We start from the raw sequence: 15,912 nt of genomic DNA on the forward strand, positions 1-15,912 counted from the left end.
AAATATAATAATGATAAAAATAACAACAACAACAACAACGCAAAACGAAGTACAAAAAACACCTAAAAACAAAGTTAATCATAATCGAGTCCATTACATCACATCGCTAATTCCAAGACTCGACTTCATCACCAGTAACACCACAATCACCATCACTACCAATCACCAATCACCATTCAGAATCGATCTTGAACAGCAGGTGAATCTAAACAGCTGATCGAACCATACCTGTGTCTTTGTTTGTTTCTTTAGAGTGTCTTTTGTTGTTGTTGTTGTTGTTGTTTTTCTTTGTTCATATTTCTCCTTCGGTTCATATCTTTCTGTTTTATTTTATGCTTATATATATATTTTTTTTTTGTATGTTTCATTCTATTGTTATTCTTTTAGTTGTTCTTTTTTCATTTGTTTGTTTGTTCATGTCTCTCTTTCATCTCTATATATATATTTTTTGTCCATCACAGCACTGGCTCAAACCTTTCCAATATCACATGACGGGTAAATAATAATAATAATAATAATAATAATAAACAAAAAAAAAATAAACAATAAGAAAAAGCTCTTGTGAAACTCATGGCATTTAAATTAAATTATTATATATATATTTTCAAAATTAATGTTCCCCTTCCTCATTAAATTCGGGGGAGGAGGTAGGGGTGGGGGGAGGGGAGAGGGGAGGGGGGAGGGGAGGGGGTAGGGGTGGGGAAGGGAAGGGAGTAGAAGGAAGACAAAAAGGGGGGAAGGGGACGGGGGAGAGGGAAAGGGAGGGGAGGGGGATAGAGGAGAGAGGGGAGGGGAGGCGTTCTACTCAAATATAGAACGCGTTATTTTGCAAAAAAAAATAAAAAATAAAAAAGAAATCAATTTGCAACCGCTCTACATCGGTTTGCAGTGACCTTTGCAATGGCCATCCATCTCTAAACCACTTTTCAAAACAATAATTTGAGTATAAATGCCAAATGAGCTTGAAGCTATCATCTATATCATATTATGTATACCCTAAAGAAAAAGTAAAAGAAGAATAAGAAGAAGAAAAAAGAAAAAGAAGACGAAGAATATAAAAAAATACGAAAAAAGAAGAAATATATATATATTCCGATCCCCAATCGGATCACCATAATACATTAATGATTTGTAAGTCAAATGACTAGATACAACACATTTACATGTACAAACACATCTAAATAATGTATTTTCCACAACCAAATATCGCCACTGAATATAAATAGCTCTGCTCTGCGCCGGAAGATCGGGAAGAGGGGGGAGGGGGAGGGGGAGTGGGAGGGGATGGGGATTTGGGTGGGGAAGGGGGAAGGGGGATGGGAGATGAGGGAGGGGGAGGGGGGAGGGGGGAGGGATTCTATGATATAACTGTCGAATAAAATAACCAAAATAATTACATTGATAATGATGATTATCAATAATGTTGATAATAATAATAATAATAATGGAATAATAATAATAATAATGATAATAGTAATAACAATAATAATAATAATAATAATAATAATAATAATAATAATATCAACAATGATAACAATACTAATAATAATAATGATAATGATAATAGAAATAATGATACTCATAATAATGATAACGATAATAATAATCAAAATAGTAATGATTGAAGATAATAGCATGAGCCAAAATGTAATAGTTTTAGATTTATAATATTCTGAGGGGAAACGAAGGGAAGGGGAGGGGGAGGGGAAGCGATATGATGCAAATCTGCAACATGATTACGTTGCATTGCAAGCTACAATAAATGGGAATTTATCAAGGAGAAGAGGGGGCGAGGGGGGGGGAGGAGGGGGGAGAGGAGGGAGAAGATGGTGGTGAGGTGTAGGTGGGTGGAATTGAGTGGGGGCCAGGGGAGAGTTGGTGATGGGGGACGGGGGTGGGTTTTGGGGTAAATATAAATAAAAGGTAAAAAACGGGGGGCGAAACACGTCAATGTTCTTTTTGGTTGATTCTCTTTGTTTTTTGTTTCTTTCATTTGTTTTCTTCGAGTTACCAGTCTTTGAACAAACAAGGACCCTTACAGCATTAGAATAAAATACGAGAAAGAATGTATATATCCTATTCCGAAAACGAAACCAAAGTAGAAATAATAATATCATTATCTTGCTTCCTCTCTCTCTCTCTCTCTCTCTCTTTAATTTATCATCCCCGCGCCTCTTCCTTGCTTCGTCCCGCCACCGAGACACACCCTCCATTCCTCTTTTCTCTTTCTCGTTATCTCCTCTTTCTTTCTTTCTTTCTGTCTCTCTCTCTCTCCCTCCTCCTCTTACACACGCAAAGCAACAACACAATTCCATCATCAGATCCACCCATTCACAAACTTCCTCCATTCATTCATAAATCCCCGCCACTCATTCACAAAAACACGAAGAAAAGTCCTCCTTCCATTCACAAAATCCCTTCAATTCATTCATAAAATCCGATGTTGTTTTCCCTCTCCGTTCACACGTGCCGGACGGTCTGGTGGTCGTCAGCTGTTTTCACCGGACGCAGCTTTTCTCTCTCGTCCGGCCTGTAGGCATTGATGTCGTACTTGTCACGGTGGTAACGGCGCCAGAAGTGCACGGCGAGAGTAGCCACGAGGGCCTGTTGGGAACACAGACCAGGATGAGGGCAGTAGTAAAGATCACGCACGAGGCTGGTGGCGCCGGGGGAGAGTCGGGTGCGGGAGAAGCCCGGTTGTATGGTATGGGGAGAGAGGGGATGAAAGAAGAGAGGCGGGGATGTGGGGTTAGAGGTGGTTTCCGTGCGAAAAAGGCTGGAAGGCTGAATGATTGAAGTAAGATGACAAACAAAGACCTGATTTCCACATCATTAAAAATTCACTTCAGTATTACAAACAAAGTCATACACACTCAAGCTTAAAACAAAAAACAAAAACAAGCAAATAATAAAAAAGAAAAAAAAATCCAAAGAATATTCTCACACATCCAAATTAAGCTCCCCCCGTAGTTAGAATTTTTTTTTTCTCATCTCTACCAATATCCACATTCACAAGGACATGATATCCATACTTCCTAAATACCCCCAGCTGTCCATACACAAAACTTACACAAAACTTTCAAACCAAGACAAGGCGCAAGATAGGAAACAGTTTCTAAACAACAAAGGAACAATGAATCAATGAATAAGAAAAAAGAAAAAAATATTCAAATCTTTCAATCATCGACTACGATTGACCATGGGATCAGACATCACAGAGGACAAAAAAAACGACTTAGTCAAAGACGAGTGGATCTGCTAAATAACAAAGGCCTTGTTATACAAACCGGAAAGTAAAACATCAACGTAAAATGTGTTAATTGTGTCATACTATACATTCGCGAAAGAAAAGGGGAACAAAAAACAAGCGTTCCTTTAATTCATCAGGGGTTGTTAGAATTCTCATTATGATAGTCAAAAGGTCTTTTGTCTGTGTGTGTGTATATTTTTATCTCTATCTATCTATCTATATCTATATCTCTATGTATCTCTCTCTCTCTCTCTCTCTCTCTCTCTCTCTCTCTCTCTCTCTCTCTCTCTCTCTCTCTCTCTCTCTCTCTCTCTCTCTCTCTCTCTCTCTCTATTGGGCATTTGTAGGCATTGGTGGGCGTGGGTGGGCATTTGTAGGCATTGGTGGGCGTGGGTGGGCATTTGTAGGCATTGGTGGGCGTGGGTGGGCATTTGTAGGCATTGGTGGGCGTGGGTGGGCATTTGTAGGCATTGGTGGGCGTGGGTGGGCATTTGTAGGCATTGGTGGGCGTGGGTGGGCATTTGTAGGCATTGGTGGGCGTGGGTGGGCATTTGTAGGCATTGGTGGGCGTGGGTGGGCATTTGTAGGCATTGGTGGGCGTGGGTGGGCATTTGTAGGCATTGGTGGGCGTGGGTGGGCACTTGTAGGCATTGGTGGGCGTGGGTGGGCATTTGTAGGCATTGGTGGGCGTGGGTGGGCATTTGTAGGCATTGGTGGGCGTGGGTGGGCATTTGTAGGCATTGGTGGGCGTGGGTGGGCATTTGTAGGCATTGGTGGGCGTGGGTGGGCATTTGTAGGCATTGGTGGGCGTGGGTGGGCATTTGTAGGCATTGGTGGGCGTGGGTGGGCATTTGTAGGCATTGGTGGGCGTGGGTGGGCATTTGTAGGCATTGGTGGGCGTGGGTGGGCATTTGTAGGCATTGGTGGGCGTGGGTGGGCATTTGTAGGCATTGGTGGGCGTGGGTGGGCATTTGTAGGCATTGGTGGGCGTGGGTGGGCATTTGTAGGCATTGGTGGGCGTGGGTGGGCATTTGTAGGCATTGGTGGGCGTGGGTGGGCATTTGTAGGCATTGGTGGGCGTGGGTGGGCATTTGTAGGCATTGGTGGGCGTGGGTGGGCATTTGTAGGCATTGGTGGGCGTGGGTGGGCATTTGTAGGCATTGGTGGGCGTGGGTGGGCATTTGTAGGCATTGGTGGGCGTGGGTGGGCATTTGTAGGCATTGGTGGGCGTGGGTGGGCATTTGTAGGCATTGGTGGGCGTGGGTGGGCATTGGTAGGCATTGGTGGGCGTGGGTGGGGATTGGTAGGCATTGGTGGGCATTTGTAGGCATGGGTGGGCATTTGTAGGCATTGGTGGGCGTGGGTGGGCATTTGTAGGCATTGGTGGGCGTGGGTGGGCATTTGTAGACATTGGTGGGCGTGGGTGGGCATTGGTAGGGATTGGTGGGGGTGGGTGGGCATTGGTAGGGATTGGTGGGCGTGGGTGGGCATTTGTAGACATTGGTGGGCGTAGGTGGGCATTTGTAGGCATTGGTGGGCGTGGGTGGGTATTTGTAGGCATTGGTGGGCGTGGGTGGGCATTTGTAGGCATTGGTGGGCGTGGGTGGGCATTTGTAGGCATTGGTGGGCGTGGGTGGGCATTTGTAGGCATTGGTGGGCGTGGGTGGGCATTTGTAGGCATTGGTGGGCGTGGGTGGGCATTTGTAGGCATTGGTGGGCGTGGGTGGGCATTTGTAGGCATTGGTGGGCGTGGGTGGGCATTTGTAGGCATTGGTGGGCGTGGGTGGGCATTTGTAGGCATTGGTGGGCGTGGGTGGGCATTTGTAGGCATTGGTGGGCGTGGGTGGGCATTTGTAGGCATTGGTGGGCGTGGGTGGGCATTTGTAGGCATTGGTGGGCGTGGGTGGGCATTTGTAGGCATTGGTGGGCGTGGGTGGGCATTTGTAGGCATTGGTGGGCGTGGGTGGGCATTTGTAGGCATTGGTGGGCGTGGGTGGGCATTTGTAGGCATTGGTGGGCGTGGGTGGGCATTTGTAGGCATTGGTGGGCGTGGGTGGGCGTTTGTAGGCATTGGTGGGCGTGGGTGGGCATTGGTAGGCATTGGTGGGCGTGGGTGGGCATTTGTAGGCATTGGTGGGCGTGGGTGGGCATTTGTAGACATTGGTGGGCGTAGGTGGGCATTTGTAGGCATTGGTGGGCGTGGGTGGGTATTTGTAGGCATTGGTGGGCGTGGGTGGGCATTTGTAGGCATTGGTGGGCGTGGGTGGGCATTTGTAGGCATTGGTGGGCGTGGGTGGGCATTTGTAGACATTGGTGGGCGTAGGTGGGCATTTGTAGGCATTGGTGGGCGTGGGTGGGTATTTGTAGGCATTGGTGGGCATTTGTAGGCATTGGTGGGCGTGGGTGGGCATTTGTAGGCATTCGTGGGCGTTGGTGGGCATTTGTCGGAATTGGTGGGCGTGGGTAGGTATTTGTAGGCATTGGTGGGCGTGGGTGGGCATTTGTAGGCATTGGTGGGCGTGGGTGGGCATTTGTAGGCATTGGTGGGCGTGGGTGGGCATTTGTAGGCATTGGTGGGCGTGGGTGGGCATTTGTAGGCATTGGTGGGCGTGGGTGGGCATTTGTAGGCATTGGTGGGCGTGGGTGGGCATTTGTAGGCATTGGTGGGCGTGGGTGGGCATTTGTAGGCATTGGTGGGCGTGGGTGGGCATTTGTAGGCATTGGTGGGCGTGGGTGGGCATTTGTAGGCATTGGTGGGCGTGGGTGGGCATTTGTAGGCATTGGTGGGCGTGGGTGGGCATTTGTAGGCATTGGTGGGCGTGGGTGGGCATTTGTAGGCATTGGTGGGCGTGGGTGGGCGTTTGTAGGCATTGGTGGGCGTGGGTGTGGATTTGTTGGCGTTGGTGGGCTTGGGTGGGCATTTGTAGACATTGGTGGGCGTGGGTGGGCATTTGTAGGCATTGGTGGGCGTGGGTGGGCATTTGTAGGCATTGGTGGGCGTGGGTGGGCATTTGTAGGCATTGGTGGGCGTGGGTGGGCATTTGTAGGCATTGGTGGGCGTGGGTGGGCATTTGTAGGCATTGGTGGGCGTGGGTGGGCATTTGTAGGCATTGGTGGGCGTGGGTGGGCATTTGTAGGCATTGGTGGGCGTGGGTGGGCATTTGTAGGCATTGGTGGGCGTGGGTGGGCATTTGTAGGCATTGGTGGGCGTGGGTGGGCATTTGTAGGCATTGGTGGGCGTGGGTGGGCATTTGTAGGCATTGGTGGGCGTGGGTGGGCATTTGTAGGCATTGGTGGGCGTGGGTGGGCATTTGTAGGCATTGGTGGGCGTGGGTGGGCATTTGTAGGCATTGGTGGGCGTGGGTGGGCATTTGTAGGCATTGGTGGGCGTGGGTGGGCATTTGTAGGCATTGGTGGGCGTGGGTGGGCATTTGTAGGCATTGGTGGGCGTGGGTGGGCATTTGTAGGCATTGGTGGGCGTGGGTGGGCATTTGTAGGCATTGGTGGGCGTGGGTGGGCATTTGTAGGCATTGGTGGGCGTGGGTGGGCATTTGTAGGCATTGGTGGGCGTGGGTGGGCATTTGTAGGCATTGGTGGGCGTGGGTGGGCATTTGTAGGCATTGGTGGGCGTGGGTGGGCATTTGTAGGCATTGGTGGGCGTGGGTGGGCATTTGTAGGCATTGGTGGGCGTGGGTGGGCATTGGTAGACATTGGTGGGCGTAGGTGGGCATTTGTAGGCATTGGTGGGCGTGGGTGGGGGTTTGTAGGCATTGGTGGGGTGGGTGGGCATTTGTAGGCATTGGTGGGCGTGGGTGGGCATTTGTAGGCATTGGTGGGCGTGGGTGGGCATTTGTAGACATTGGTGGGCGTAGGTGGGCATTTGTAGGCATTGGTGGGCGTGGGTGGGTATTTGTAGGCATTGGTGGGCATTTGTAGGCATTGGTGGGCATTTGTAGGCATTGGTGGGCGTGGGTGGGCATTTGTAGGCATTGGTGGGCGTGGGTGAAGGGCATGTGGAGTATGGTGGGGTGGGGGTGGGGGGCATTTTCCCGATCTATGAGGGTCTTAATTCTATCAAGCAATTAATTTCAGTCTCGTAAGGTCTTTTGAACGTTCAAGTTTATCTTAATCGTCGTGTCTAATTTGGTCTTATTTAGTCCGGGTAATTAATTTTGATCTGTCATCGATATAAGGGGTTTAATTTTGGTCTTTCGGTTTATTCTGGTCTCTCGTTTATGGTCTTTGTGGTTTAAATTCGGTCTGACGTGTATATTTGGGTCTGTCAGATACCGTAGAACGAGTGTTTTAAATTGGTCTATCAAATTTAGTTCGGTCTTTCGGTTAAAGTCGGTCATGATGGCTTAATTCTGTCTGGAGAGTTTATTTTGGTCTGGTTGAAATTGGTCTAGTGGTCATTACGGCTTGCAGATCTCTCAATCAACAAACTTTAATCCTGTTGAGTTATTTTTGTCCGTCTTTAGATGATCATTGGAGAAAAATAGCTAAGACTTAACTTATAACTCGACATGCTTTTACAGAGGTTACCAAACTAGGATTATCTTCAAGGCGGTAAGTGTGTATATACTATAAATACTATAGTATATAATTGAATATATATATATAATTATATATATATATATATAATAATCTTATTATATAAATCACTGAATCATTATATATATATATAAATTATATTAGAGATTTATCACTAGAATATATTTATATTTATATTCATATATATATATATTTTTATATTGAATATAGTTACTCGATTTGTTTATCGTTATTCTACATAATCATATATATATATATATTATATATATATACATATATGTATAAATATATATATATACAATATACTATTGATATATATATATATATTTATATATATATATATATATATAACGAATTAATTTACCTCATTTCTTGAATCTTGTTTTTCTTTTCTTTTTTTGTATGATTCAGTGACGTTATCAATATCAGTATATTTACTCGATAACTACCGTTAACTATCTGAATAAAAAAATTAATGTAAAATCAATAATGGCTACGCAAGACTGATTATAGTTTGGGAACCACTGCTCTTATAAGTAACCCAAGTTGCGTGGTATTGTTTGCAACAATAGATCGTCCTGTTACTAAGACCACTCTTTGTTGATTAGACTTAAGACTAGATTGCATGACAAAATACAGTTTTGTAATCCCTCTTAAGATTGCAAACATTATGAATATACTGTACTTCCATCACAGCTGATTATAGAACTTTTTTTTTTCGTTTGATGGAAATAGTTAGAAGTGTAATCTTAAAAAAAGAAAACAAAAATAGAATAAAATGCACAACAACATCTCTGTAATAACTTTTTTTTTCATCTAATCAGTATGTTTTATAAAAAAAATATTTTTGATTTTATTACCACTTGAGTAATGACATAATAACGTGTTATTAAACTCCGAGCTAATTACATGTGCCAGGGAGAAAGTGTTTTCTGTTAATTAGTGCCATAAATCAAATGGGTTTATTCTCTCGTAAGAGCGATGAATTTGAAATTAAGAAATTGACAATTATTTGGATCGAGATAGAGTGACGGAGTTCGTATTTAATTTTGTATTTTTTATTTTGAATTTTGTATTTGTATTTGTATAAAGCATGTATGTTGTCTGTCTTAGCGGAGGTTGAGACGTCAAAACAAAATACAAGATTATATGTTCATTTGTGTGTCTTGATCCTTGCTCTCATTCAGTGGAATTATATATACGCACGAGTTGGTTAATCTCTTGTCCCTACAAGGAGTGCGTTTGTATGCGTTGACAGACATAGACACAGGCACAGACACACAGACACACACACACACACAAACAAACAAACACACACACACACAAACAAACATACACAAACACACACACACACACACACACAAAGAAACACACACACACAAAACAAACACACACACAAACAAACAAACACACACACAAACACGAACACACACAACCAACCTCCCACCCCCTACCCCCACCCACCTCTTCAAACACCATAAACCACAAAATCCTCTCTTTCATCATCTATTTTCACCCTTACAGACTTCCTCTGCTCTTCCCTCTCGTCAAGCACACTGATTCACACTTTCAAATCATACCACGGATTAGTGTGACCCACAAAGTGATGAGTCATGCATGCTCCTTCACACACACCCTCGTCGCCTTTAAAGTGATCTGTGGGCTACGTGGATTTTTTTTTTTTTTTTCGTTTTGTTTCATCTTCATCGTTAGATTTCTTCCTTTTATTTTGTTTCGTCATTGTCCTATTCCAGTCTCTCGGAAGTTTTCTCTATTGCTTGTTTATTTCCTCGAAAGTATTGGAAAACACACACACACACACACACACACACACACACACACACACACACACACACACACACACACACACACACACACACACACACACACACACACACACATTTACAACAGCCCACCCCACTACACCCACCCACCCGCTTTTCAACCACCATAAACCGACAAAAAACGATCTTTTCTTTCATCTTTTTACCAGCCCTTACTGACTTCCCCTGCTCTTCCCCCTCGACAAAGCCACACTGATTCAAACTTTCAAAATCATACCATACGATGAGCGTGTGACTCCACAAAGTGAGGTATCACTGCATGCTCCTTCACACACACCCTCGTCGCCTTTATAGGTGATCTTTGGCTACGGCGATTTATTTTTTTTTTTTCGTTTTTGCTTTCATCTTCATCGTTAGATTACTCGTCTTCCTTTTATGTTGTCTTCGGTCAGTCGTCCTATTCCAGTCCCTCTTCGGAAGTTTTACTCTATTGCTTCGTTTCCTCGAAAGTATTCGGAAAACACACACACACACACACTACTCACAGCACATATATATATATACTATTTTATATATCTATTATATATATTATAATATAGTTAGTAATACTATCATCGATATATCATTATATGTATGTATATCATATTTTTTTACACACACGCGCCACGACACAACACACACAAATCCTCTCTCTCACTCTCTCTCTCGCTCTCTCTCTCTCATCCTCGTCTCCTCTCTCTCTCCTCTCTCTCATTCTCCTCTCCCTACTTCTCTCTCTCTCCTATATATATATATATAAATATATATAATTTATATATATATCATATATACTATAAATATAATATAATATCATCATATAAATATATATATATCATTATATATATATATATATATAGATATATATATATATAGAAAAAAATATATAAATATATTAATTACTGAATATATAACTATAAAGATATATATACTAACTATAAATACATACATTAAACATATAAATGAATATACATATATATATATTATATTTATAAAATACTATATACATTATAAATATATAGTATATCGGATATAATATATAAATATATCTTATATAAATACAACACACACACACACACACACACACACCACATACACACACACACACACATATATAACAGATATATATATTTAAATTATATATATATATATAAATAGTATATATATATATAATCACAAAGATATTTAAAAACAAATCAAGAAAACCTCCGAAGGAACATAATAAACATCATATAACGAGCGCGCGCGCAAATAATAGCAAGCAATACATACATCATACAACGAAAAAGAAAAGAAAAGACACAACCAATAACACCCAAGCCATGGATCTGAGTGAAGATGTTTCCTCCCCTTAATTGCGCAATCTTCAATGTTGCAAATTGCATAATGGCCAACATGACATTAAAACATTATTGGAGCAAAGGTTACATTAGCGCCCACACGCTATTAAAATGAAAAATAACAGGGACACAATATCGCCAACTCTTCCTAGACAAGTTAATACAATACCTTCCCACAGCCCCCTCACCCCTACCCCATCTCACACCACTCGGCCCCACACCACCGTACACTCTTCCTGTCTCTTCCTTCTTCTCTCTCCATTTCCCCTCTCACCATACACACCCTCTATCCATACTCTCTTCTCGGCCATCACCCCTTCTCCAATTCTTCCTCTACTCATATAAATAAATTTTCCCGCCATGCTGTTATTACGAGGCTATTTGGAAAACGGACGAAAAACATGGATATGAATTAAAATACCTATTATAGAATTAATACTGTGAGTCGTTGTGCTTGAGTTAACTGAGACATTTGCTATGCATGAGTATGTGTGTTTTGAAAGCTTATTTCTAAACTTTTCTAATACAGTATCGTTTACAAGCTAAGACTTCAAAGAAAGTGTGCTTACATTTATTAGTTCATTCACAAATAATACTATTATTCGAAACATTTTCGGGGGTATTTGAAAATTGAATATATATGTGTTTTGGTAGAATACTGACAGTAATGATAATGACACTAATAATGATAACGATAACAATACTAATAATAATAACAATAATAATAACAGTAAAAATAATACAAGTGACAATAGAATAATAATAAGAAGAATATCAAAAGGTTCTTTTGTCATAAGTGCTGACATGTTTTTTTCTTTCTTCTATTTCCCGTTAAACTAAGTTTACTAGGATTTTCTTCTCAGTTTGTATGATATTGTTTTCCACAATATAGCGTCATCTCAGACTTCGACTGTAAAATAAACAATAACAACATATCTGTGATTAATTTTTATATTAAACCTCATATCACTTCCCCGCCCTCCCACTACGTAACTAAACCCCATTTCCCCCTTTAAAAAAATAAGCTGGTCTCCCCTCCAAAACCCACAAAAAACAAAGAAAACGGGAAGCAACTCCGCGCGTGTGCAAGGGGTAACTTACGTGTAGTGTTACATGAAGGATCGGATTCCTGTGTCTCCTCCTCGCCGGCTGTCACGTAGACGCCACCACTTTCAGCCACTTCAGCATACGTCCCGTTGCTGAAAACTTCAGAGGACACGCCGTATCCCTCCTCGACGATGAAATCATTATCGTCTAGAGATGTGATGACGGAAACCTTAGCGCTCTGGTCGCGGCACTGGCATTTCCTGCAGCCTCTCTCATCCACGACGTAGCCGAAACGACACTTAAGGAAGCACCTCCGCAAGGGCTGGCACTTGAAGCACTTGCATTTCCGGCAGCCTGTGGTCGGGTCCACCTGGCGACGCAGAAGGAGAGAGTGAGAGAGAGAGAGTGAGAGTGTGGGAGAGAGGGAGAGAGAGAGAGACAAGATGAAAGAGAGTGAAGGGGCGAACCGTTAGTGTCTTCCCTGGGCTTTATGACTCATATATTCAGGATATCGCGAGCAACGACGCACTAGTCGAGGCTCCTGCGTAATCTAGGTGTTTATACAGGCAAACGCGGGATCTGAGGCGCTCTCCTGACGGGCATTAATAGAGGGAGGGCAAGGGGGGTGCAGGGGGAAGAAGGAGGAGGGAGGGGAGGAAGGGGTGCAGGAGGAGGGAGGAAGGGGTGCAGGAGGAGGGAGGAAGAGGAGAAAGGAAGGGAGGAAGGGGGAGGAAGAAGGAGGGAGGGGAGGAAGAGGAGGTAGGAAGGGAGGAAGGGGGTGCAGGGGGAGGAAGAATGAGGGAGGGGGGGAAGGAAGGAAGGGGGAGGAAGAAGGAGGGAGGGGAGGAAGAAGAGGTAGGAAGGGAGGAAGGGGGTGCAGGGGGAGGAAGGAGGAGGGTGGAATGGGGGAGGAAGGGGTGCAGGAGGGGGGATGGAGGAGGAAGAGGAGGGGGGAAGGGAGGAAGAGGAGGGGGGAAGGGAGGAAGGGGGAGCAGAAGGAGGGTGGATGGGGGAGGAGAAAGGAGGAGGAAGAGAAGTGGGGGATGAAGAGGAGGAGGAGGAGGAGGAGGAGGAGGAGGAGGGAAGAGAGGAGGGCAGGGAGGAGTGCAGGAGAGCGAGAAAGGAAGGAGGAAACGATGTGGGTTGATGAAGAGGAGAGGAGGAGGAGGAGAGGAGGATGAGGAGGAAGAGAGGAGGAGGCAGAGGAGGAGGAGGAAAGGAGGAAGGAGGAGAGAGGAGGAGGAGTCACGGGGAGGAGAGAGTCGAGAAGGACCGGAGGAGGGAGGACGGAGAGGAGGAGGGCGGTTGGAGGGGAGAGGGCGGAGAAGTGAGGAGGAGGAGGAGGAGAAGGAGGAGGAAGAGGAGGAGGAGGGAGAAAGATAGGAGGAGGAAGAGGAGGGTGATAGGAAGAAGAAGAAGAAGAAAGAATGAAAGAATAGAAACAGAGGGCAGTCTGAGGACCTCATCAGACAGAAATAGGAGTAATGGAAGAGTGTTGAAAGAAGTTGGTATGGAGAGCGGAAGAAAAAATATAATAGGAGACAGGATACGGAGAGCGAGAGAGGGCGAGACAGAGAGAGAGAGAGGGAGAGAGGGAGTGAGAGAGAGAGAGAGAGAGAGAGAGAGAGAGAGAGAGAGAGAGAGAGAAGAGAGAGAGAGAGAGAGAAGAGAGAGAGAGAGAGAGAGAGAGAGAGAGAGAGAGAGAGAGAGAGAGAGAGAGAGAGAGATAGAGAGATAGAGAGAGAGAGAGAGAAATATATATGTGGGGGAAAGGGACGAAAAAGACCCCCCCCCCCCAAAGAAAAAAAATCACAAACCTAGCAATTCAAATAATAAACAAAATAAAATAAAATAATAATAACAACCAGACCTCCTTACCTTATAGCCATGGGGACAAGTCTTCCTGCAGGGGAGAGGACCACAAAAGCGCCGAGGGTCGTGGCGGTCGTGTGTCTCGTTGTCCCTCGGGTTCTTGTCGTCCCTGGGGTCGTTCCCTTTACCGCCGGGACGAGACGACACTGGAAATTGACACGGAGGGGGGAGTAGAAAGTGGGGTGTTAAAAGGTGTGAAGGAATGGGGGAGAAAGCGAAGATTATGGGGGGTATAAGAGCACCTTTGCTTATCCAGTCATATCTTTTGTTTTATGTAATTTAGCTGTCTTTTTGTCTTTCAAGATTATTAATTGTATCTTCTCCTTAGTATTCAAAAAAATAATCTTATTCATTTTCTTTTTTTTTTTTTTTTTTTTTTTTACGTGTAAAATTGTTCATCATGTTTTAAACAAGTTTTAAGGGTCCTTTCATTACATGATATATGCATTAATACTCTACTATAATGAAATCAAAGTAAATAAACACCTGAACTTGCTTGCTTATTTACTTTAAGAGCTAAGGCGAGCATGAGAGTAGATTAAATCTTTCTTCTCCTGCCATATTACTCTCTAAGAGATAGTCAAAAGTAGTTCTTAGTTACATCACGTGGCCCGCACACTGCTTATTGCTATAATATATCAGACACGCCGTATGGCGAGTGAGTTTAGAGGTGATGGTTGTGGTGATGTGAGAGAAGTGTAGGAGCTTTGTTCTTGGTGATGTGATGAGGGTGTTTGATATGGTAAAGAGAGATTGATAGGGGAATGAATGGTTATAGATATACGATGTGCGAATTTCTGACAGATAGACACACGCACACACACACACACACATACACACACACACACACACACACACACACACACACACACACACAACCCCCCTCCCCTCTCCTCTTCCCCCCACCCCAGCCCAGCCTCCTACACACCTGTCTTGCGCCTCTCCAAGTCATCCTCGACGGACTCCCAAGGATGCATCCCCGACCCAGTCTCTTCGTCCTCGTCCTCGTCCCCCTCCTGGCCAGCCACGTCCTCGTCGTCCAAGGGCGGCCGAGCGGGAGGCTGGTCGGCGGGGTTCCTCTCAGCCGGAGTCGCTGCCGATGGGGGGGTCATGTAGCTCTCCTTCGGGCCGGCTGTCGGGGAGACACGAAGGGGGGAGGGATTAGAAAGGGGGAATGGGGGTCTGGGATTGGAGGTTGGGATGGAGGATTGGTTTTAGGGGTCTGTCTATGTAGATAGATGGATAGATTGATGAATGAACAGGTAGATAAATAGGTGTGTGCGTGTGTGTGTGTGTGTATGCGTACGGGTGTGTGTATGTGGGGGGGGGGGTGTAAGTGTGTGTGTGTCTGTGTGTGTGCATGTCTATTCATGTGTGAGCACTTAAGTGCATGCGCGTGAGTGCCCCCGTATATAAGCTTTTAATTGTATACGTGCGCTGGTGCAAAAAGAGTAACAGACAGACTCAAAAACATTTAAGAAACGCAAGAAAAACGAGGGTAAATATTATTCGCCCGAGAGGCCGCCGCGCGCCACTTAATTGCCCGTCCCGATAGACCGAGTTAAAAATGGACCGGCAGGCAAAATGTGCGTGTCCGTAATAACATTTTAATAAGATTTTCACGTGGCTAGTGTTTCGCCGGCGTTCGTTAATACCCTACGTGATTAGAGGGAGACTTGCCAAAACATCTCCCAAAATGTTTTTTTTTTTTTTTTTTTTTTTTTTCTAACGTAATAAAAGCGTCTGACGTCACCGGGGTTCGGCGTGACGTCGGAGCCGGATGCGCTCGGCCTCCTGTTTAGAATCCGGTCTGCGCGAACGCTGCACAATACACGAACGCTGCCGCTCCGTGTGTTTTGCGGGATTAATGAGCGAGGGAAAAATTCAATATTCTCTGCCGAATTATAATTAGGCGCCGGACAGATAATTGCGAATGGTATTAATAGTTTCTCGTCGGATTGATCTTTTATAAGTCTGTTTCTATGTATGTATATATACATATAAGCAAAATGACTGTGTACAATATATA

General features: G+C 44.5%; 1 protein-coding gene across 1 annotated transcript; it reads right to left on the bottom strand.

The window, feature by feature from the left end:
- Window positions 1–2,151: 2,151 nt before the first annotated feature.
- LOC122246212 (uncharacterized) lies at window positions 2,152–15,015 on the bottom strand (the record flags this gene model as incomplete). The annotated part of the gene is given in 4 exon segments (XM_086549229.1): window positions 2,152–2,604; window positions 11,980–12,381; window positions 13,890–14,029; window positions 14,812–15,015. Coding segments are annotated over 4 exon segments (890 nt in total), but the record flags the coding sequence as incomplete, so codon positions are not given.
- Window positions 15,016–15,912: the final 897 nt, after the last annotated feature.

The sequence above is a fragment of the Penaeus japonicus genome, unplaced genomic scaffold (genome assembly GCF_977035675.1).
Source record: "Penaeus japonicus unplaced genomic scaffold, GWHDUDI00000001_assembly GWHDUDI00000022, whole genome shotgun sequence".
NCBI lineage: Eukaryota > Metazoa > Arthropoda > Malacostraca > Decapoda > Penaeidae > Penaeus > Penaeus japonicus.